A 22,560-nucleotide genomic window follows, 5' to 3' on the forward strand; every position below is an offset into this window, starting at 1 on the left:
GTTGGTTTGACATGGTGTTCCTAAATGTGGTGCCAATTCCAGCTAGGTTCGGTCAATATGGACTCAGATCAGTCAAAGGGTAGGTCTATCCCGTGACACAATCAATGGATGAAAATAGACTTTGACTGAATCGAATCCACTTTGACTAGACTCTGTCGAAGTATAACTCAGCTCAATTAAGAGCTTTACTTGCTCAAATTTATCAAATTACCTCGAACAAAGTCAAACTACTCGCAAATGAGCTTTGACTTTGGACAATTGGTCGAAATTGACCAATCTGGGCAATTTTGCCCTTTTATGATCAAATTGAGATTGCTGAGCCTAAATTGGTTTATAAATGACAAATATACATTTGGATTCTCAAATACATAAATCAAACACCAAATTAAAATTCAATATTTCAAACCAAAGTTTGATTCAGTTGAAATTCATCTTTAATCAAGTTATAGATGAAAATACCCTTTTTGAACCAAATTTGATAGAATTTTCAAATTTTATTCAAATTTAAATTGAATTATCATAATTCAATGACATTTGGAGCTTAGTAACTAGGTTTTAACCTAACAATCTCAATTTCAAACAAAAAAAAAAGCATAAAATAAGGAAAAACCCTATGCAAGGGCATTTTCATCCAAAATTTTGGTCAAAGTTGGTCAGCTAGGTCTACACCAATGTTGACCAAACCTAGCCCAGCCCACCTTGCTCGTGTAAATGGGCTAAGAATGGTCAATTAGAGTCTTTAAACCCCTATTTAACTCATTTTACAAGTCTCCAAGGTCTTATGTGAGTTCCCAAGGTGAGGTAAGGAGGTGGTTGAACCCACCTCCTCCTCTATATAAGCCTTCCCTTGGCCACCAAGGGGGGGGATGAAAATTTCAAACACTTCACCAAGTTGTGGCAGCCAAGGAGCTAGAAGGGAGAAGTCAAGGAGGAGAAAGAAGATTCGTCCAAGCCTTCTTTCCCCTTCTCTCTCATTTTCTTCTTCATTCCCTCTATCGAGTTTGCTAAGTAAGGGTGCTTGAGTGAACCCTTATGATTTTTGTAGGGAGAAGCTCTCTTCTTTTCCACTCCAAATTCCAGCAAGCAAACTATTCTTTTTATAGCTTTGCTAAGCTCGAATCTAATCTTGGATTCTTGCTTAGAATTGCTCGATTTAGAAAACAAGTGAAGGCGAATATCAAGTATCAAGACCGACCGCAAGGTAGGTGATTTTAATCAATTTCTCATCTATTTTAACTTCTTGTTGGTTCATTTTAATTTCAGCAATTCGATGGAGGGGTTTATTTTCATTTTTTTTATAGCTGAGAATGATGTCCAGCTAGGGAAAACCTACAATTGAATGTACATGTTAATGCATAAAGCTTGCATGCGTCGGTTTTTCTTAAAGATGAACCCATGTATCAAGTTTTGAAAAAGGGCCCCAAGGCCACATCTATTTTCAAAACAACAAGCTTAAAACCATTTTGAATTTCTCACCATGAGAGAATCCCATGATGAGTGAGTGATTTTGCTACAACATATGTGATGAAAACGCCTATTAGGGATAGATACATTCTTATGAATGTGATCCACCCTTGTATGACAAAATTATGGATGAATTAACTTGAGCATTTTTTTGTTTTCCTTATCATTTGAAGTCATTTAGATTCATATCTTTCAATTTAATTGATCGAGGGTGGTAGAGGAGATTAGAAACAAGTTTTCAATCTTTCTACATAAAAGAACCCAGCCATGAATCATCATGATTCATGAGTCATGTGGTCCCTTGATTAAATTCCATTTTGAAGAGTAAGATATGTATATATATATATATATATACATGCAATCTCTTCTTAAAGATCATTTTCCTCTTTTAAAATCAGTTTGGAACACGTTTCCAAACTGATTTTTAAGAAGGTGGATCATTTTGTTGATTTCCATAGTGTAAGGCTATGAAATCATTTTCATTTTATTTTTATTTAATTTCAGCAATTCATACGTAAAATGTATGCAAGTTGCTGAAATTAGACCATGCTTTATGGGAATTAGCTTAATAATATCAAATTTTATATATTTGCGATGCCAATTTTCAGCCATAAAGTGGCTATATGTTGAAGGACAATAAAAATGTTCTACTCCTACCTAATCGGCTCTCTAGAAGCCTTTTAAAAATTTCTGATTTCCTTCACCAATTTTCAGACTTACATGTGATTGATTGAGTCTCAAAAACAATGTAAGATCATATTTCAAAAGCCATAGTCTTTGTATTCCTTAAAGAACAAGATCAAAAGTGTTTTCATAGTCCAAGAAATGAAAGGATCTTCTAGGACAAGAATATGAAAGTTTGTTTGATTTTGGGGAGAAAGAAAGGTTCTTAGAACTCCATGACATGAACGAGAACATGTGACACATTATTTTTTCCAACTTGATGTTTAGTTCGTATGGAGTAAAACTGAATTTCATCATTTTTCAAAGAGTCAAACACTCTTAGAATCAATATTTTAATTTGTATCCATTTAAATCAGAATAAAATCTGATTTTATGACAATTTTGAGGAAAAAGAATGATATCCACATTTCCTCCATATTTTAAAGCTTGATTTCATCTTCATTTGCCTAATTCTTAATTGTTTTGATTCTCTCATCCATGACTCAAGCTTATGGACTACATCTCTAATTCATGTGCTTAATAATATAATAAGCACATTTAGAAAAAGTCCTACGTTTAATAAAATCAATCTTCGTGCATAGATTGTATGACATGTGATTGCAATGAATGAATCTTGAGAGATTATGAGAGAGAGAAGAATGAATGTTTCATATAGTTTCCATTCTCATCTCATGCATTCACTTTCACTTAAAATCAATAGCACCACATGTACATTCTCAAGAAGTTAAGTGATTCAACTTTGAGTTACAAAAAGTGACCAAGTCATATTGCAACAAGAATTTGTAAACTTCACTTAATTTCAAAAGAAAACACAATCAATGCATTCACAATCTTGTCTAAAATATGTTTAGAAAACAATATGTTTTCTAACAATTTGGAACCTATGTTCTATCAAAAGAAGAACTCAAAATCAATTTTGTTTGCTAAGGAAACTTAGCTATTTTCTCAAAAATTGATCATCATTTCAACTCATCATATTGAGTTTACAACAAAGAACTCAATCTCAAATCTTCAAAATCCTCAAGAATTGCGGATTTCAAATCAAATGACACCAAAACAAAGGTTTTTAAATTAACTTGAAAATTCTCCAATCTTCAAATCCATTTTCAAAACAAGTTCAATTATTCAAAATGAATTTTGGTTCTTGAATCCAAAATCTCAATGCACAAGCATATATGATTTGCATCAATAACTCGTACATGATCCAAGTAATCCTTAGTTCTTGATTCAATTACGCCTGTTAAAGGTGGCAGGAATGGTTGGACCTCGTACCGACGGGCGGATCCCTTTCTCTTGAAAATTTTTCTTCAAAACCTCAATTTTAAAAGAATTTTGCTGATTCTCATTTCGACCCCCTTGAGATAGGGATGAGGTGCGAACGCTCACACCACATATTGTTTACAAGGACGCAAATGAGAACTAAAAATTATGTGATAACACAACTTCATGATGCGTTTTATGATACACTCAAGTAAAAATGTGTTTACAAGGATGCAATAAACAATTAAAAAAATTAAATGCAACCACAACACAATATTGAGTGCACGAAGTAGATTGAGAGCTTGCAAATGTAGGATCCATCTTAAAATACAAAACAATAAAATTGTGTTTACAAGGATGCGATAAGAGCTCGAAAAATCTAAAAATCTAACAACAACACTGTATGAACTAGTTTTACGATGAAAAGGCGTTTACTAGGAGGAAATAATCAACCAAAGAAAAAATCATGTGGTCATGCAACTGCAGGATTTATTTTACGATACACTCAAATAAAATCATGTTTATAGGACGCGATAGACACAAAAAATCATGTGATAATGCAACTACATGATTCATAATTCAACTTCATGATTCCTTTTATAAGCACTAGAAATAATTAAATGCAACGATATTGTATTGACTGAATTTGCAATTAAAAGATGTTTACAAAGCGGCAATAAGCAGCTAGATAAAATAGATTGTGATAATGCAACTATAGGGTCCATTTTACGATACACTCAAATAAAATCATGTTTACAAAGATGAGATAAACACAAGAATCATGCAACAATGCAATTGTAGGATTCGTTTTACTATACACACAAGTAAAAGCATGTTTCTATGGATGCAATAAGCACCTAGAAAAATTAAATGTGGCTCGACACTATATGGACTGGTTTTATGGTAAAAAGACATTTACCAAGAGGAGATAAGCAGGGCAAAAATCAAGTGATAACTCAACTACAAGATTCGTTTTACGACACACAAACAAAATCCTATATACAAGGATGCGATAAGAACTAAAAATCATGCCATAATGCAATTTCATGATTCATTTTACAATACACTCAAATAAAATCATGTTTACAAGGATGCAATAAACACTCGAAAAAATTAAATGCGATGAGGACACTGTATTGACTGGACAAAGTAGGCTGAGATAACACAAATGTAGGATTTGTTTTGTGATACAAAGCAATAAAATCATGTGACAATACCAATGCAGGATTCATTTTAGGATACAGTCAAGTGAAGTCTTGTTTACAAGGACGTGATAAGCACCCAGAAAAATCAAATGCGACAAAGACACCATATGGAATGCTTTTACGATAAAGAAACATTTACCAAGAGGCGATAAGTAGTCAGGAAAAAATCATGTGATTACGCAATTGCAAGATTTATTTTACGATACACTCAAATGATGTCCTATTTACAAGGACATGATAAGAACTAAAAATCGTGCAATAATGCAACTTCATGATTCATTTTACGATACACTAAAGTAAAATCATGTTAGAAGGATGCGATAAACACTAGGAAAAATTAAATGTGACAATGACACTATATTGACTGGAGAAAGAAGATTGAGATAACGCAAATTCAGGATTTGTTTTACGATACAAAGCAATAAAATTGTGTTTACAAAGACATGATAAATACTCTTAAGAACTAAACACGACAATGACACTGTATGGATTGGTTATACGATAGAAAGACATTTACTAAGGGGTGATAAGGAGTCATTCAAAAAATCATGTGATAAAACCTTTGCAGGATTCATTTTACGATACACTCAAAGGAAGTATTGTTTACAAGGACGTGATAAGCACTTAGAAAAATCAAATATGACAAAAGCACCATATTGACTGATTTTACAATAAAGAGACATTCACTAAGAGGTGATAAGCAGTCAGGCAAAAAATTGTGTGATAACGCAACTACAAGATTGGTTTTACGATACACTAAAACGAAATCCTGTTTAGAAGGACACAATAAGAACTAAATATCATGCGATAATGCAACTTCATGATTCATTTTTACAACACATTCAAGTAAAATCGTGTTTACAAGGATGCAATACTAACTTTGAAAAATTAAATGTGACGACACTGTATTGACATGACAGAGCAGATTGACATAATGCAAATGTAGGATTTGTTTTACGATACAAAGCAATAAAATCATGTTTAAAAGGATGCAATAAGGACTCAGAAAACTAAATGCGGCAACGACATTGTATGAACTGGTTATCTTGTCTACAAGGATGTGAAAAACACCCAAAAAAATCAAATGCAACAAAAACACCATATGGACTGTTTTTATGACAAAGAGATGTTTACTAAGAGGTGATAAACAGTCAGACAAAAAATCTGACGCAACTATAGAATTTGTTTTACAGTACACTCAAACGAAATTCTGTTTACAAGAACACGATAAAAACTAAAAATCATGCGATAATGCAACTTCATGATTCGTTGTATGATCCACTCAAGTTAAATCGTATTTACAATGATGCGACAAACACTAGGAAAAATTAAAAGGGATGACATTGTATTCATTGGACAAATAGATTGAGGTAACACAAATGCATGATTTGTTTTATGATACAAAGCAATAAAATCGTGTTCATAAGGACACAATAAGCAAAAACTAAACGTGATAACAACATTGTATGGACTAGTTTTACGATAAAAAAGCATTTACTAAAGGGTGATAAGGAGTTGGTCAAAAAATCATGCAATAACATGATTGCAGGATTCATTTTAGGATACACCCAAATGAAGTCTTGTGTACAAGTAGTGATAAACATCTACAAAAATCAAATGTGACAAAGACACCATATGGACAGGTTTTACGATAAAGAGACGTTTACCAAGAGGCAATAAGCAGTCAGGCAAAAAATCGTGTGATAACGCAAGTACAGAATTCATTTTATATGAAATCCTATTTTCAAGGATGCAATAAGAACTACAAATCATTCAATAACAAAACTTCATGATTTACGATACACTCTAGTAAAATCGTGCTTACAAGGATGCAATAAACAGTTGAAAAAATTAAATACGACAATGACCCCGTATTGACTTGACAAAGTAGATTCAGATAACTCAAATGCATGATTTGTTTTACGATACAAAGCAATAAAATTCTATCTACAAGGACATGCTAAGCACTAGAAAAACCAAAATGCGACAACGACATTATATGGATAAGTTTTACGATAAAAAGGTATTTAGTAAGGGGTGATAAGGAGTCGGTCAAAAAATCATGCGATAACATGATTGTCGGATTCATTGTAGGATACAATCAAATGAAGTCTTGTTTACAGGGACATGATAAGCACACAGAAAAGTCAAATGCAGCAAAGACACCATATGGACAGACTTTATGATAAAGAGACGTTTACTAAGAGGTGATAATGGGCAAAAAATCATGTGACAACACAACTACAGGATTCATTTTACGATACATTCAAATGAAATCCTATTTACAAGGACACAATAAGAACTAAAAATCATCTGATAAGCACTCAAAAAAAGTAAATGCGACAATGACACTATATGGACTGGTTCCATGATAAAATGACATTTACTAAGGGGTGATAAGGAGTCAGTCAAAAATCATGCAATAATATAATTGCAGGACTCATTATAGGATACACTCAAATGAAGTCTTGTTTACAAGGATGTGATAAGCACCCAAAAAAATCAAATGCGACAAAGACACCCTATAGACTGTTTTTATGATAACAAGACGTTTACTAAGAGGCGATAAGTAGTCAAGAAAAAAATTATGTGATAATGCAACTACATGATTTGTTTTATAATATACTCAAATAAAATCCTATTTACAAGGATGTGAGAACTAAAAAATGTAGGATAATGCAACTCCATGAATGTCTTTCTATCGTAAAACCAGTCCATATAGTGTCATTGATGTTTTTAATTTTTTTGAGTACTCACCGCATCATTATAAAAATAGTTTTATTTGAGTGTACTGTAAAACAAATCCTGCAGTTGCATTATCATAATCTATTTTGTTCGACTACTTATTGCCTATCAATAAACACTTTTTATTGTAAAACCATTCTATATAGTATAATGTAAACACAAATTTTTATTGCATTTCAAGTGCCTCTCACATCCTTGTCCTCACGATTTTACTTGAGTGTGTCATAAAGTGAATACTGCAGTTGTGTTATCATAAAGCACATAGTGCAGTTGCATCACCGTAAAGCGAATCATGAACTTGCATTATCTTATGATTTTTTGTACTTATCATGTCCTTGTTAACATGATTTTATTGGATTGTATTGTAAAGCAAATCCTATAGTTGTGTTTTTGAACAATTTTTTGTTTTTATTGTGTCCTTATGAACATGATTTTATTTGCGTGTATCGTATAATGAATCATATAGTTGCATTATTGGAATCTGTTTTGTTTGATTGATTATCGCCTCTTAGTAAATGCCTTTTTATTATAAAGCTAGTCCATGTAGTGTCATTGTCATATCTAATTTTTCTATGTGCTTATCATGTTCTTGTAAAGATAATTTTGTTTGAGTGTATCATAAAACGAGTCCTCCAGTTGCGTTATCATAATCTATTTTGTCTAGCTCCTTATCACATATTAGAAAACATCTTTTTATCATAATCTATTGTGCATCTAATTTTTTTGATCGCATATTGCATCCTTATAAACACGATTTTGTTTGAGTGTATCGTAAAACAAATGATGCTATTGCATTATCGCATGATTTTTTGTTCATACAATTTCTTTATCACAATTTGTTTTGTCTAACTCCTTATTGACTCTTTGTAAATGCCTTTTTATAAAAAAGCCAGACCATATAGTGTCGTAGTCGCATTTAATACTTTCGAGTGCTTATCGCGTCAATGTAAACACGATTTTACTTGAGTGTACCGCTCAAGAATCTTGCAGTTGCATTATCGCGTGATTTTTTCTGCCTATTGCATCCTTGTAATCATGATTTTATTAGAGTGTATCATATAATGAAACATGCAATTGTGTTATCATAATCTATTTTGCTCGACTGCTTATCACCTCTTAAAAAATGCATTTTTATCACAAATCAGTCCATACAATGTTGTTGTTGCATTTATTTTTTTCAAGTGCTTATCGCATCCTTGTAAACACGATTTTTTTGAGTGCATCATAAAACAAATCACACAGTTGCATTATTATAATCTGTTTTGTCTGACTACTTATTGCCTCTTAGTAATTGCCTTTTATCGTAAAACCAATCCATACATTGCGATTGTCTTATTTAATTTTTTTGAGTGCTTTTCAAATCCTTGTAAATAGGATTTTATTTGAAACGAATCCTGTAGTTGTGTTATTGCAATCTGTGTTGTCTGACTCCTTATAAGCTCTTAGTAAACACCTTTCAATCATCAAACCAGTCCATATAGTGTCATTGTCACATTTAATTTTTATGAGCGCTTATAACGCCCTTATAGGCATGATTTTATTTAAGTGTATCACAAAACAAATCCTGTAGTGGTGCTATCACACTCTACTTTGTCTGACTGATTTCCTCTTCGTAAATGCCTTTTTATAGTAAACCAGTCATACAGTGTTGTTGCTTTTAATTTTTTGAGTGCTTATCACGCCCTTGTAAGAATGATTTTAGTAGACTATAAGGTAAAATGAATCTTGTAGTTGCGTTATCACAATCTATTTTGTTCGACTGCTTATCGCCTCTTAACAAACACTTTTTAATCATAAAATAAGTCCATATAATGTATCATAAATGTATTTTTTATTGCATTTAATTTTTTTAGCATCTATCGCATCATTGTAAACCTGATTTTACTTGAGTGTGTCGTAAAGTGAAAAGCGTAGTTGCGTCATCAAAAAATGAATCATGAACTAGCGTTATCGGACAATTTTTCGTGCTTAGCGCGTCCTTGTTAACACGATTTTATTTGATTGTATCAAAAAGTGAATCATGCAGTTGCCTTATTGTAAAACCGGTTCATATAGAGTCATTGTCGCATTTAATTTTTTTGAGTGCTTATTAGGTCCTTGTAAACACGATGTTGTTTTAGTGTATAGTAAAACAAATCCTACAATTGTGTTATTGCATGATTTTTTGTATGACTTCTTGTCACCTCTTTGTGAATGACTTTTTATCGTCAAACCAATACATGTAGTGTCGTAGTCACATTTAATTTTTTTGAGTCCTTATTGTGTCCTTGTATACATATATCTTAAAACAATTTCTGCAGTTATGTTATCACAATCACAATCTATTATGTCCAACTGCTTATTGCCTCTTCGTAAAGGCCTTTCTATCATAATACCAATCCATATAGCGTCATTATCGCATTGAATTTTTTTGAGTGCTTTTTATGTCTTTGAAAAGCATGATTTTATTTGGTTGCATCTTAAAATAAATCCTGCAGTTTGCTTTATAGCAATCTATTTTGCCTGTCTGCTTATCACTTCAAAGTAATGCTATCATAAAACCAGTCCTGACATTGTTGTAGCAGTATTTAAAATTTTTGAGTCCTTATCAAGTATCCTAAAATGAATTTTGCAGTTGCGTTATCGCAATCTGTTTTGTTTGACTACTTATTGCCTCTTAGAAAATGTCTTTTCATTGTAAAACCAATCCATACAGTGTCGTTGTTGCCTTAATTTTTTCAGCTGCTTATCGCGTCCTTATAAGCACGATTTTACTTGAATGTATTGTAAAACGAATCCTATAGTTGTGTTATCCCTTTTTTTTTTTGTGCTTATTGTGTCTTTGTAAACATGATTTTATTTGAGTGTATCATAAAACAAATCTTAAAGTTGATTTATCGCAATCTATTTTGTCCGATTGCTTATTGCTTGTTAGTAAAGAACTTTTTATCATAAAACCAGTCCATACAATCTCATCATCGCATTTAATTTGTTTGAGTCCTTATTATATCATTGTAAACATAATTTTATTAGTGTATCGTAAAATGTATCATGCAGTTGCGTTATCGCAATTTGTTATGTGTGACTGTTTATTGCCTCTTAGTTAAAACCTTTTTATTGTAAAACTATTCCATATAATGTCATTGTAGCATTTATTTTTTTCAAGTCTTATCATGTCCTTGTTAACATGATTTTATTAGAGTGTATCGTAAAACAAATTTGTTATTGTGTTATCGCAATCTGTTTTGTTCGACTGTTATTGCATCTTAGTCAACACCTTTTTATCACAAAACCAGCCCATACAGTGTCATTACATTTAATATTTTCGAGTGCTTATTGCCTCCTTAAAAACTGGATTTTACTAGAGTATACCATAAAATGAATCCTATGGTTGTGTTATGGCACAACTTTTTGTTTTTATGGTGTCCATGTAAACATGATTTTTTTAGTATATCATAAAACAAATGTTGTTGTTGCTTATCGAAAATTGTATTGTTTGACTGCTTATCGCCTCATATTAAATGCCTTTTTATAATAAAAGCAGTCCATACAATGTCACTATCACGTTTGATTTTTCCAAGTGCTTATGGTTGCATTGTGAACACGATTTTATTTGAGTGTATTCTAAAATAAATCATGTAGTTGTGTTATCGCAATCTGTTTTTTCCAACTGTTTATCACCTCTTAGTAAATAACTTTTTATCGTAAAGCCTATCCACATTGTGTCATCGTTGAATTTAATTTTTTCAAGTGCTTATTGTGTCCTTGCAAACATGATTTTATTTGAATGTATCCTAAAGCGAAGTCTGCAAGTGTGTTATTGCAATATGCTTTGTCAGACTACTTATCGCCTCTTAGTAAATGTCATTTTATTGTAAAACTAGTCCATACAATGTCGTTGCGACATTTAATTTTTTTTCGAGTGCTTATTACCTCCTTGTAAATACGATTTTTCTTGAGTGTTAAGTAAAATGAATCCTATAGTTGCATCATCACACAATTTTTTATGCTTGTCATGTTCTTGTAAACTGATCTTTTTTTTAATGTATCATTAAATGAATCATGCAGTTATGTTATCGCAATCTGTTTTGTCCAACTACTTATCCCCTCTCAATAAAAACATTTTTATCAAAAAACCTATCCATCTAGTTTCGTTGTCGCATTTAATTTTTTGAAGTTCTTATCACGTCCATGTAAACACGATTTTAATTGAGTGTACACTAAAATAAATCCCGCAATTGCATTACCATAATCTGTTTTATTCAACTATTGATCATCGCTTAGTAAATGCCTTTTTATCGTAAAACTAATCTTACAGTGTCATTGTTGTGTTTAACTTTTTCGAGTGCTTATCAGGTCCCAATAAACACAATTTTATTTGAGTATACTAGAAAATAAATCCTGTAGTTGCATTATCGCGTGAATGTATCCTAAAATGATTTTATTCGAGTGTATCCTAAAATGAATCCTGTAGTTGCATTATTGCAATCGGCTTTGTCCGACTGCCTGTTGCCTCTTAGTAAAGAGTTTTAAATGTAAAACAAGTTCATAGAGTGTCGTGGTCGCATCATAAAATGAATTTTGTAGTTGTGTTATCACAATCAATTTTGTTTGACTACTTATCACCTCTTAGTACACGACTTTTTATCATAAAACCAGTCCATACAGTATTGTATATTTGATTTTTTTCGAGTCTTTCTCATGTCATTTTAAATACAATTTTATTTGAGTGTATCTTAAAACGAATTTTGAAGTTGCGTTATTGCAATATGTTTCGTCTAACTGCTTATTGCCTCTCAGTAAACACCTTTTTATTGTAAAACTAGTCCACATAGTGTCATTGTCACTCTTAATTTTTTCGACTGCTTATCACTTCCTTATAAGCGTGATTTTACTTTAGTGTTTCATAAAACGGAACCTATAGTTGCATTATCTCACGATTTTTTTGCTTATTGCGTCTGATTTCATACGAGTGTATCATAAAATAAATTCTGCAGTTGTGTTATCACAATTTGTTTTGTTCGATTGCTTAGTACTTTTTAATAAAGAATTTTTATCGTGAACCAATCCATGTAATGTCGTCGTCGCATTTGATTTCTTCGAGTTTTGATTGTGTCATTATACACATGATTTTATTTGAGTGTACCGTAAAACGAATCGTGCACTTGTGTTATCACAATTTATTTTGTGCGACTACATATTGCCTCTTAGTAAACACATTTTTTCCATAAAAACCAGTCCATGTGGTGTCGTTGTCGTATTTAAATTTTATGAGTGCTTATCACGTTCTCGTTAACATGATTTTATTTGAGTGTATTGTAAAATGAATCTTGTAGTTATGTTATTTCAATTTTTTTTTCTGACTGTTATTGTCTCTTAGTAAATGCCTTTTTATCATAAAACTAGTCCAAACAATGTCGTTGCATTCAATTTTTCTAAGTGCTTATCGCCTCCTTGAAAACTTGATTTTTCTTGAGTATACTGTAAAACAAATGCTATGGTTGCTTTATGGCATGCTTTTTTGTTCTTATCGCATCCTTGTAAAGTTGATTTTGTTTGAGTGTAAACAAATGATGCTGCTGCTTTTTTGAAAATTGTATTGTCTGATTGCTATCGCCTCTTAGTAAATACCTTTTTATCATAAAACCAATTCATACAATGTCGATTGTCACATTTAATTTTTTTCAAGTGCTTATCATGGCCTTGTGAACACATTTTGTTTGAGTGTATTGTAAAATGAATTATGCAATTGCATTATTACAAGTTGTTTTGTCCAACTACTTATCAGCTCTTAGTAAATGCCTTTTTATCACAAAACTAGTTCATACTATGTCGTTGTTATATTTAATTTTTTTGAGTGGTTATCGCATCCGTATAAAGACGATTTTATTTAAGTGTGTACTAAAATGAATCTTACAGGTATGTTATCATAATATGCTTTGTCCGATTGCTTATCACTTCTTAATAGATGCCATTTAATCGTAAAACCAGTCCATATAATGTCATTGTTGCATTTAATTTTTTTGAGTGCCTCACATCCTTGTCAACCCAATTTTACTTGAGTGTATCATAAAATGAATCCTACAATTACATCATCAAAGGATGTTTTATGGTTATCATATCCTTGAAGACATGATTTTTTTAGTGTATTGTTTAACAAATCTTGCAGCTATGTTATTGCAGTTTGTTTTGTCCGACTGCCTATCCCCTCTCAATAAAAGCCTTTTTATTTACAAGCCTACCCATACAGTCTCGTTGTTGCATTTAATTTTTTTGAGTGCTTATTGTGTCCATGTAAACATGATTTTATTTAAGTGCATACTAAAACTGATCCTACAATTATGCTATCAGAATTTGTTTTGTCCGACTACTTATCATCTCTTAGAGAACGCTTTTTTATTGTAAAACCAGTCCATACTATCATTGTCGCATTTAACTTTTTCAAATGCATATCACGACCTAGTTAACACGATTTTATTTGAGTGTATCATTAAATAGATCCAGCAGTTGCATTATCACATGAATTTTTGGGCTTATTGCTTCTTTGTAAACATGAATTAATTTGAGTATCGTAAAATGAATCATGCAGTACCATTATCGCAATTTGCTTTGTCCAATTACTTATTTTTTTTGTAGTAAATGCCTTTTTATCATAAAACAAGTCGATATAGTGTTGTTGTCGCAATTTATTTTTTTGAGTGCTTATCACATCCTTTTAAACATGATTTTATTTGAGTGTCTTGCAGAACGAATACTATAGTTGCATTATCACAATCTGTTTTGTCCAACTAATTATTGACTCTTAATAAATGCCCTTTTATCGCCAAACCAATCCATACAGTGTCATTGTTGCATTCAATTTTTCTAAATGCTTATCGCATCCTTGAAAACATGATTTTATTGAAGTGTATTGTAAAACAAATCCTTTAGTTCCGTTACCGTAATCTGTTTTGTTCGGCTGCATATCACCTCTTAGTAAATGCCTTTTTTTTTTTTGCAAAACCAGTCCATACAGTGTCGTTGTTGCATTTAATTTATCTAAGTGCCTATTGACTCATTGAAAGCATGATTTTACTTGAGTCTATTGTAAAAAGAATCCTGTAGTTGTGTAGCCACACAATTTTTTGTTCTTATCGTAGCCTTGTGAACACATTTGTATTTGAGTGTATTGTAAAGCAAATCATGCAGTTGTATTATTACAATATGTTTTGTCCGACTGCCTTTTTATCGTAAAACCAGTCCATACTATGTTGTTGTCGCATTTAAATTTTTTGAGTCTTTATCATGTCCTTGTAAACAGTATGGACTGGTTTTACGATAAAAAAGTATTTACTAAGAGGTGATAAATAGTGAGACAAAACAAATTGCGATAATACAACTACAAGATTCATTTTACGATATTTTCAAATGAAATTGTGTTTACAAGGACACAGTAAGCACTCAAAAAGATTAAAAACAACAACTACACTATATGGCTGGTTTTACGATAAAATGTCATCTAATAAGAGGCAAGAAGCAGTCTGACAAAGCAGATTGTGATTATGCAACTGCAATATTCATTTTACTAAACACTCCCGTAAAATCAAGTACATGATAAGATCGTAAAAATTAAAAGTGACACCAACACTGTATAAATTGGTTTTACCATAAAAAGGAATTTACTAAGTGGTGTTAAGCAATTAGACAAAACAGATTGCGCTAACGCAACGGTAGGATTTGTTTTACGATATATTTAAATAAAATCATGTTCACAAGGAAGGGATAAACATAAAAAAATGGTACAATAACGTTGCTGCAAGATTCGTTTTACAATACACTAAAGTGAAATCTTGTTTACACAGATGGGTTAAGCACTCAAAAAAAGTAAATGCGACAACTAAGCCTAGGCACTGGGCTGGGTACCCGATAACCGGCCCGACTCGTGCCCGGACCTGGGTACCAAAAAATCATTTATTGGGCTAGCCTTATAGGGCCTAGCCTGGCCAGGTACTTTAATGGGTCGGGCTTGGGCATGAAACGGTACCCGTCGAGGGCCTGAGAAGCCCGATGACAAATAAAAATATATATTTTTTTCAAAAGAGGTAATTTAGGTTAGGGACTTAGGGTTTATTTCATTTCAACATTTGTATTTCTATTTCGTTCTCCTCTGCGGCTAAGAGACTCTGACTGCCTCCTCCCCATCAACTATCGCCTATCAGTGGCTGTGCCGAGTGCCGAATGCCGCTTTGCCATCAACGTCGCTGCCGTAACTGCCTCACCATCATCGCTGCTGTTGACTGCTATCAAGCAGATCATTTCGCCCCGTCGAAGGGGGGTTTTTTAGAAACCCAATTTCAACCGCTCGATTTACTGCAAAGAATTTAGATGCAACACTTTTGAATATTTGCATTTTCTTCTTCTTTCTTCATGACCACGGTGTAAGAACATCCATCTACTCCTTTCTCCACCATGGCAACACAGAAAAGGAAAATCAGACTCAGAAGCTAAGATCAGAGCAACACTCTCTTCCCAAACAAGATCGTCCGAAACGAAGGTAGCCGAAGCTCGTGATTTCAAGAATTCTAGAAAAAGGGGGCGAAAACAAGGTAAAGCAAGATCGGTGTACCTGGGAGATCATCAGGATCTCCAACATGTTTAATAGTTGAGGCCATGGGTTGGTCGCCGTGGCGGCGAGGACCAAGATGATGAGGATGAGGAGAGGAGGGAGTAGAGGAAAGGGCAGTTTCATCATATTTGGGATTGCCAGGCAACAGACCTTGGTATGTGCTTGATGGTATCGTTTTGATGAAGATGGACACACTATTATTATGGGACCGTCAATATTCGGGCCGGGTCAGGTCACATGCATAAGTTCAAGCCCGAGGCCCGATATTTTGTCGGCCAGGTCTGGCCTGGTTAGAAATGGGTTTGGCCTCAGGTTGGCTCGATAGCATTATAGGGCTTAAATTTGGCCACTTTTTTTGGTTTGGGATATATGGAATGGTTTTACGATCAAAAGACATTTACTAAGAGGTGATAAGTATTTAGATAAAACATATTGCAATAATGTTGTAGCAGGATTCATTTTATGATACACTCACATATAAACGTGTTTACAAAGACACGATAAACACAAAAAAATCATACAATAACATAGCTGTAGGATTCATTTTATGATATAATCAAGTAAAATCATTCTTACAAGGATGCAATGGACACAGACACTATATGGACTAGTTTTCTGATCAAAAGGACACTAGACTAGTTTTAAGATAAAAAGGCATTTACTAAGATCCTAAAAACTTAAAAAAAATAAACAGATTGCGATAACACAACAAAATGATTCATTTTACGACACACTCAAATAAAATCAAGTTTACAAGGATGCGATAAGAACTCAAAAAAGTTAAAGGTGACAATGACTGTATACAGATTGGTTTTACAATAAAATGTAGTTTACTAAGATGCGATAAGCAGAAAAAAAAAATAGATTGCAATAACACAACTCTAAGTTTTGTTTTACAATACACTCAAATGAAATCATGTTTACAAAGATGTGATAAGCACAAAGAATCATGTGATAATGCAACTGTAGGACTTTTTGTGATATACTCAAGTAAAATCATGTTTACAACAGTGCTAAGTACTCAAAAAAATCAAATACATCAATGACACTGTATGAACTTGTTTTACGTAAAAAGGCATTTATTAAGAGGCAAAAACTAGTCGGACAAAATAGATTGCGTTAATGTTATCACATGATTCGTTTTACGATACACTCAAATAAAATTGTGTACAAGAATGCGATAAACACAAAAAGTCATGCAATAACACAACTGCATGATTATTTTAACGATTCAGTCAAGTAAAATTGTGTTTACAAGGATGCATGAAAAATTAAATGCGACGATGACATTGTATAGAAAGATTTTACGTTAAAAAGGTATTTATAAAATGGCGATAAGCAGTTGAACAAATCAGATTGTGATAACACAGCTATAGGATTCATTTTAAATAAACTCAATTGGGTTACAAAGATGCAATAAGCACAAAAAATTGTGTAATAATGCAACTACAATAATCATTTTGTGATCCACTCATGTAAAATCATGTGTACAAGGATGCAATCAACACTAAAAAAAATTAAATGCGACAACGATACTATATGAATTGGTTTTACAAGAAAAAGGCATTTACTTACAAACAATAAATAGTCAAACAAAATGTATTGTGATAACACAACTATAGGATTGATTTTACGATACACTCAAATGAAATTGTGCTTACAAGGATGCGATAAGCAGTCAAAAAAATTAAATGCAACTACAACACTATATGGACTGGTTTTATAATAAAAAGGTGTCTACCATGATCCGATAAGCTATCATACAAGAAACTCATGCGACAACACAACTATAGGATTCATTTTATAATATACTCAAATAAAATCATGTTTACAAGGACATGATAAGCTCTCCAAAAAATTAAATTTGACAACGACATTGTATGGAATTGTTTTACAATAAAAAGACATTTACTAAGAGGTGATAAGCAATCAAACAAAACAGATTGTGATAACACAACTATAAGATTCATTTTATGATACATTTAAATAAAATCGTGTTTATTGAGACGTGATAAGCACTTGAAAAAACTTAAATGGGATAACGACACTATATGGATGAGTTTTATGATAAAAAGTCACTTACTAAGAGTCGATAAGCAGTTAGACAAAATATATTATGATAATGCAACTGCATGATTTGTTTTATGATACACTCAAATAAAATCATGTTTAAAATGACATAATAAGAACTTGGAAAAAATAATTAAGATAACGACACTATACGGACTGGTTTTAGAATAAAAAGGTGTTTACTAAGAGGCGATAAGGAGTGAGACAAAACAAATTGTGATAAAGTAACTGCATGATTTGTTTTATGCTATACTGAAGTAAAATATTGTTTCCAAAGATGCAATAAGCACTCAAAAATTTAAATGCGACAATGAGACTGTATGGACTGGTTTTATGATAAAAGGGCATTTATTAATAGGTGTTAAGCAGTCGGGCAAAACAGATTGTGATAACATAACTGGATGATTAGTTTTGCGATACACTCAAATGAAATCGTGTTTATAAGGACTTGATAAACACAAAAAATCATGCGATAACAGAGTTGTAGGATTCATTTTATTATACACTTAAGTAAAATCTTGTTTACTAGGATACAATGGCACACATAAAAATTAAATGCAGCAAGGACACTATATGGACTGGATTTACGATAAGGTGTTCACTAAGAGCTGATAAGTAGTCGGATAATGTAGATTATGTTAACGCAATTGTATGATTCATTTTAAGATGCACTCAAATAAAATCATGTTTATAAGCTCATGCTAAGAACAAAGACAATTTAAATGCAATAACAACACTGCATTGACATGTTTTACGATAAAAAGGCATTTACTAGGAGGCGATTAGCCATCGACCAAAATAGATTGTGATAGCACAACTACAGGATTCATTTTACGATGTATTTAAATTAAATAATGTTTATAAGGATGATAAACATACAAAATCATGCGATAACACAAGTACAAGATTTGTTTTACGATACACTTAAGTAAATTCTTGTTTATAAGAATGCCATAAGCATTCAGAAAACATTAAATGCGACAATGACACGTTGTTGACTAGTTTTACGATAAAAATGTGTTTACTAATAGGGGATAAATATTCAAACAAAGTAGATTGTGATAACGCAACTATATGATTTATTTTCTAATGCACTAAAAAATCATGTTTGTAAGGACATAATAAACACAAAAAATTGTGTGATAATGGAGCTACTGGATTCATTTTACGATACACTCAAATAAAATCATGTTTACTAGGATGCTATGACACTTGAAAAAAGTAAATTCAACAAGGACATTGTATGAAATGGTTTTATGACAAAAGGCATTTACTAAGAGCCGATAAGCAGTCAGACAAAACATATTACAATAATGCAACTACAAGATTTGTTTTATAATATACTCAAAAAAATTAATTGCGACAATCAAACTGTGTGGACTGGTTTTAAGAAGCGATAAGCTGTTAGACAAAATAGATTGCAATAACACAGCTGTAGAATTTGATGCACTCAAACAAAATAGTGTTTACAAAGAGGCAATAAGCACCAAAAAAACATGCGATAACACAACTGTAGAATTTATTTTACGATACACTCAAGTAAAATCGTGTTAACATGGACCCGATAAGCCGTCAAAAAAATTAAACACAACAACGACACTATATGGACTGGATTAAGGATAAAAAGGCATGTATTATGAAGTGATAAGTAGTCAGACAAAATAGATTGCGATAATGCAATAGCTGGATTCCTTTTAAACTACACTCAACCAAAATCTTGTCTGTAAGAACGCGGTAAGCACTCATAAAAATTAAATGCAGCAACATTGTATGGGTTTTATGATAAAAAAGGCACTTATTATGAGGCAATAAGTAGTTAGATAAAAAGCACACAATAACGCAACTACAAGACTCATTTTATGATACATTCAAATAATATCGTGTTTACAAGGACCCAATAAGTACAAAAAATTGTGCGACAATGCAACTACAGGATTTGTTTTACAATATACTCAAGTAAAATCGTATTTACAAGGTCGGGATTAGCACTTGGAAAAATTAAATGCAACAACAACATTGTATTGTTAACAGCCCAAATTTTTCCATCAAAGTTGATGGATGCAATTTCAAAATCTTAGAAAAGAATTTCACAAAAAACTTGTAAAAGACTTCAAATTCAAGGCTAATTTCGAATCTAAACACAATTGATGTTCAAATCAAGGGTTTAACTCATAACATAAATTCCAAGGCAGGATTATGTGTCCAAATTCTATTTTAGTACTCAAAATTGGATCTAAATTTGGTTTTTGATATTCAAATCAATTACAATTGTCATTTGAGATCCATGACCAACTTGGAATCTGGATGTGAATTCAAAATCTAAATCAAGATTCAAATTCAAAAACTGGATCCAGGTCAAGATCCAAAATGTTGTGGGACCCACATGTGGATCCCACTTTGCTTACGTGAGCAAAGGCCACCCAAGAGGCCACCCCCTCTCTTTTTCAAAAAATATATCATTTTTAATGAAACTAGATAACGCCATGATTGAATTTCGTGGGAAAAACGAGAAATTTATATATCACTCTCTCTATTAATACCATAAAGTGAATCCTATAGTTGTGTTATTGTATGACTTTTTGTGCTTACTGCATGATTGTAAACACAATTTTATTTGAGTATAACGTAAAACAAATCATGCAGTCCATATAGCAACATTGTTGCATTGAAATTTTCTGAGTGCTTGTCTCGTCCATGTAAGCACAATTTTATTTTAGTGTATCATAAAACGAATCATGCAGTTGCATTATTGCAATTTGTTTTGTCCGATAGCTTATCGCCTCTTAGTAAATGCCTTTTCATTGTAAACTAGTTCATACAGTGTCGTTGTTGCATTCGATTTTTTTGCGTGCTTATTGCATCATTGTAAACATGATTTTACGTTAGTGTATCGTAAAATAAATTTTGTAGTTGTGTTATCGCACACTTTTTTATGCTTATTTCGTCTTTGTAAAGTCGATTTTATTTGAGTTCTTTTTTGCTTTGAAGTGTCTTAATTGCTTGCACTAGTATTGAAGAATTGGACTTGGGTTGATGAATTCATGTTTGGATAATCAAATGCAATCTTCTAGATGATGTCTTTGTTGCAACTGGCCTCGTTGATACGTATGCAAAATGTGGAAGCATGGTGGATGCCCTTGTGGAGTTTTAGAGAATGCCTAAACATGATGTTGTGTCCTGGGCAGCTGTTATCTCAGGTTATATTTGTCAGGGTGATTCTATTTCTGCTTTTGAGCTCTCTGCTTGTGCTAAAGTAGCCAAACTTGAACAAATATTGTAGTTTTATTGTTGGATGTTAAAGAATGGGCTTCTTTCAAGCATTGTGGTTTTTGAAGCCCTCACAAATGCATATGCAAAATGTGGGAACATTGAATTGTGTGAGAAAGTTTTTCATGAAGAAAGAGCGAGTGGTGATAAAGATGTCTATCTCCATATTCTCAACCATGCTTGTTGGTTATGATCAAAGCCAAAATTCTAGAAGATCTATTTGGTTGTTTCAGCAGATACTGCATGAAGGAATGAGACCTGACAAATATGCAACATCAAGTGTTTTGAGTGTAATCGACGTTGAAGAACTAGGGAAGCCTTTTGTTGTTAAGACATGATTAGCTTGCGATGCTTCAATCACTAGTTCAATTTCCATAGTGTATTCCAAATGTGGAAACCTAGAAGAAGATTTTCAATTGTTGGAGGGAGAAGTAGAAAGAGATGTTGTTTCTTGGACATCCATGATTGCTGGATTTGCATATCATGGCCAGCAAGAAAAGGCATTTGAACTAGTCAGAAAAATGCAGTCTGAAGAACTGAACCTTGATGTATTCACTCTGTCAGCTCTCCTCACTGCTTGTTCTGTTTGCAATTTGTCGAGGAAAGGAAAAGAAATCCATGCCTTTGCTCTTCATTTTGCCATGGAAAGACAAAATCTTGTAGGAAATTCTCTTCTTAACATGTATTCCAAATGTGGAAACACAGTTTCTTCCTTCAGAGTATTCAATAGGATGCCATAAAGGGATCACTTCTCTTGGTCTTCTCTTGTTGCAATTTGATGAGATGCTAAAGGATGGATTGAAAATAGATAGTTTTGTTGTCTCATCTCTTCTTGGGGTGCTCTCAAATCTCATGTACTTGGAACTGGGCAAGCAATTTCATGCTCAAACCATAAAAACAGGCCTGGAGTTCGACCTTACTATAGGTAGCTCTTTGGTTACAATGTACTCAAAATGTGGTAACACAGGAGATTCAGATTCTCAAAAAGTATTTGATCTTTTATGTGCAACAAATGTTGTGTCTTGGACTGCCAAGATTGCAGGCTACGCTCAAAATGGACAAGGTCTTGAGGCTCTTCAAACATTTGAGCAGATGCTAGGGAAAGATATTGAACCAGATGCTATGACTTTTGTTGGGGTTTAGACTGCATGCAACCACAACGGTTTAACAGAAGCAGCATATGGCTATCTTGATTCCATGGAAAAAGATTTAAAGTGTTAAATCAGGTATTCCACATTATGCATGCATGATCGATGTGCTTGGCCGGTCTGGCATACTAGA

At 32.7% G+C, this 22,560-nt stretch overlaps 1 protein-coding gene across 1 annotated transcript; it reads left to right on the forward strand.

The window, feature by feature from the left end:
• Window positions 1-21,740: 21,740 nt before the first annotated feature.
• Window positions 21,741-22,422, forward strand: LOC116257118 (pentatricopeptide repeat-containing protein At2g33680-like). Its single transcript, XM_031633732.1, has 2 exons — window positions 21,741-21,863; window positions 21,985-22,422. Exons 1-2 carry the CDS (start codon window positions 21,741-21,743, stop codon window positions 22,420-22,422), a joined length of 561 nt encoding a protein of 186 aa, XP_031489592.1.
• Window positions 22,423-22,560: the final 138 nt, after the last annotated feature.

This window comes from Nymphaea colorata, chromosome 7 (genome assembly GCF_008831285.2).
Source record: "Nymphaea colorata isolate Beijing-Zhang1983 chromosome 7, ASM883128v2, whole genome shotgun sequence".
NCBI lineage: Eukaryota > Viridiplantae > Streptophyta > Magnoliopsida > Nymphaeales > Nymphaeaceae > Nymphaea > Nymphaea colorata.

Excerpts from the sequence above, each read along its gene's own strand:
- LOC116257118 (XM_031633732.1), top strand. The coding sequence starts at position 21,741 with ATGATTGCTGGATTTGCATATCATGGCCAGCAAGAAAAGGCATTTGAA. Across the intron at positions 21,864-21,984 it reads CTCTCCTCACTGCTTGTTCT|TTTCTTCCTTCAGAGTATTC; the intron begins GTTTGCAATTTG and ends GTGGAAACACAG.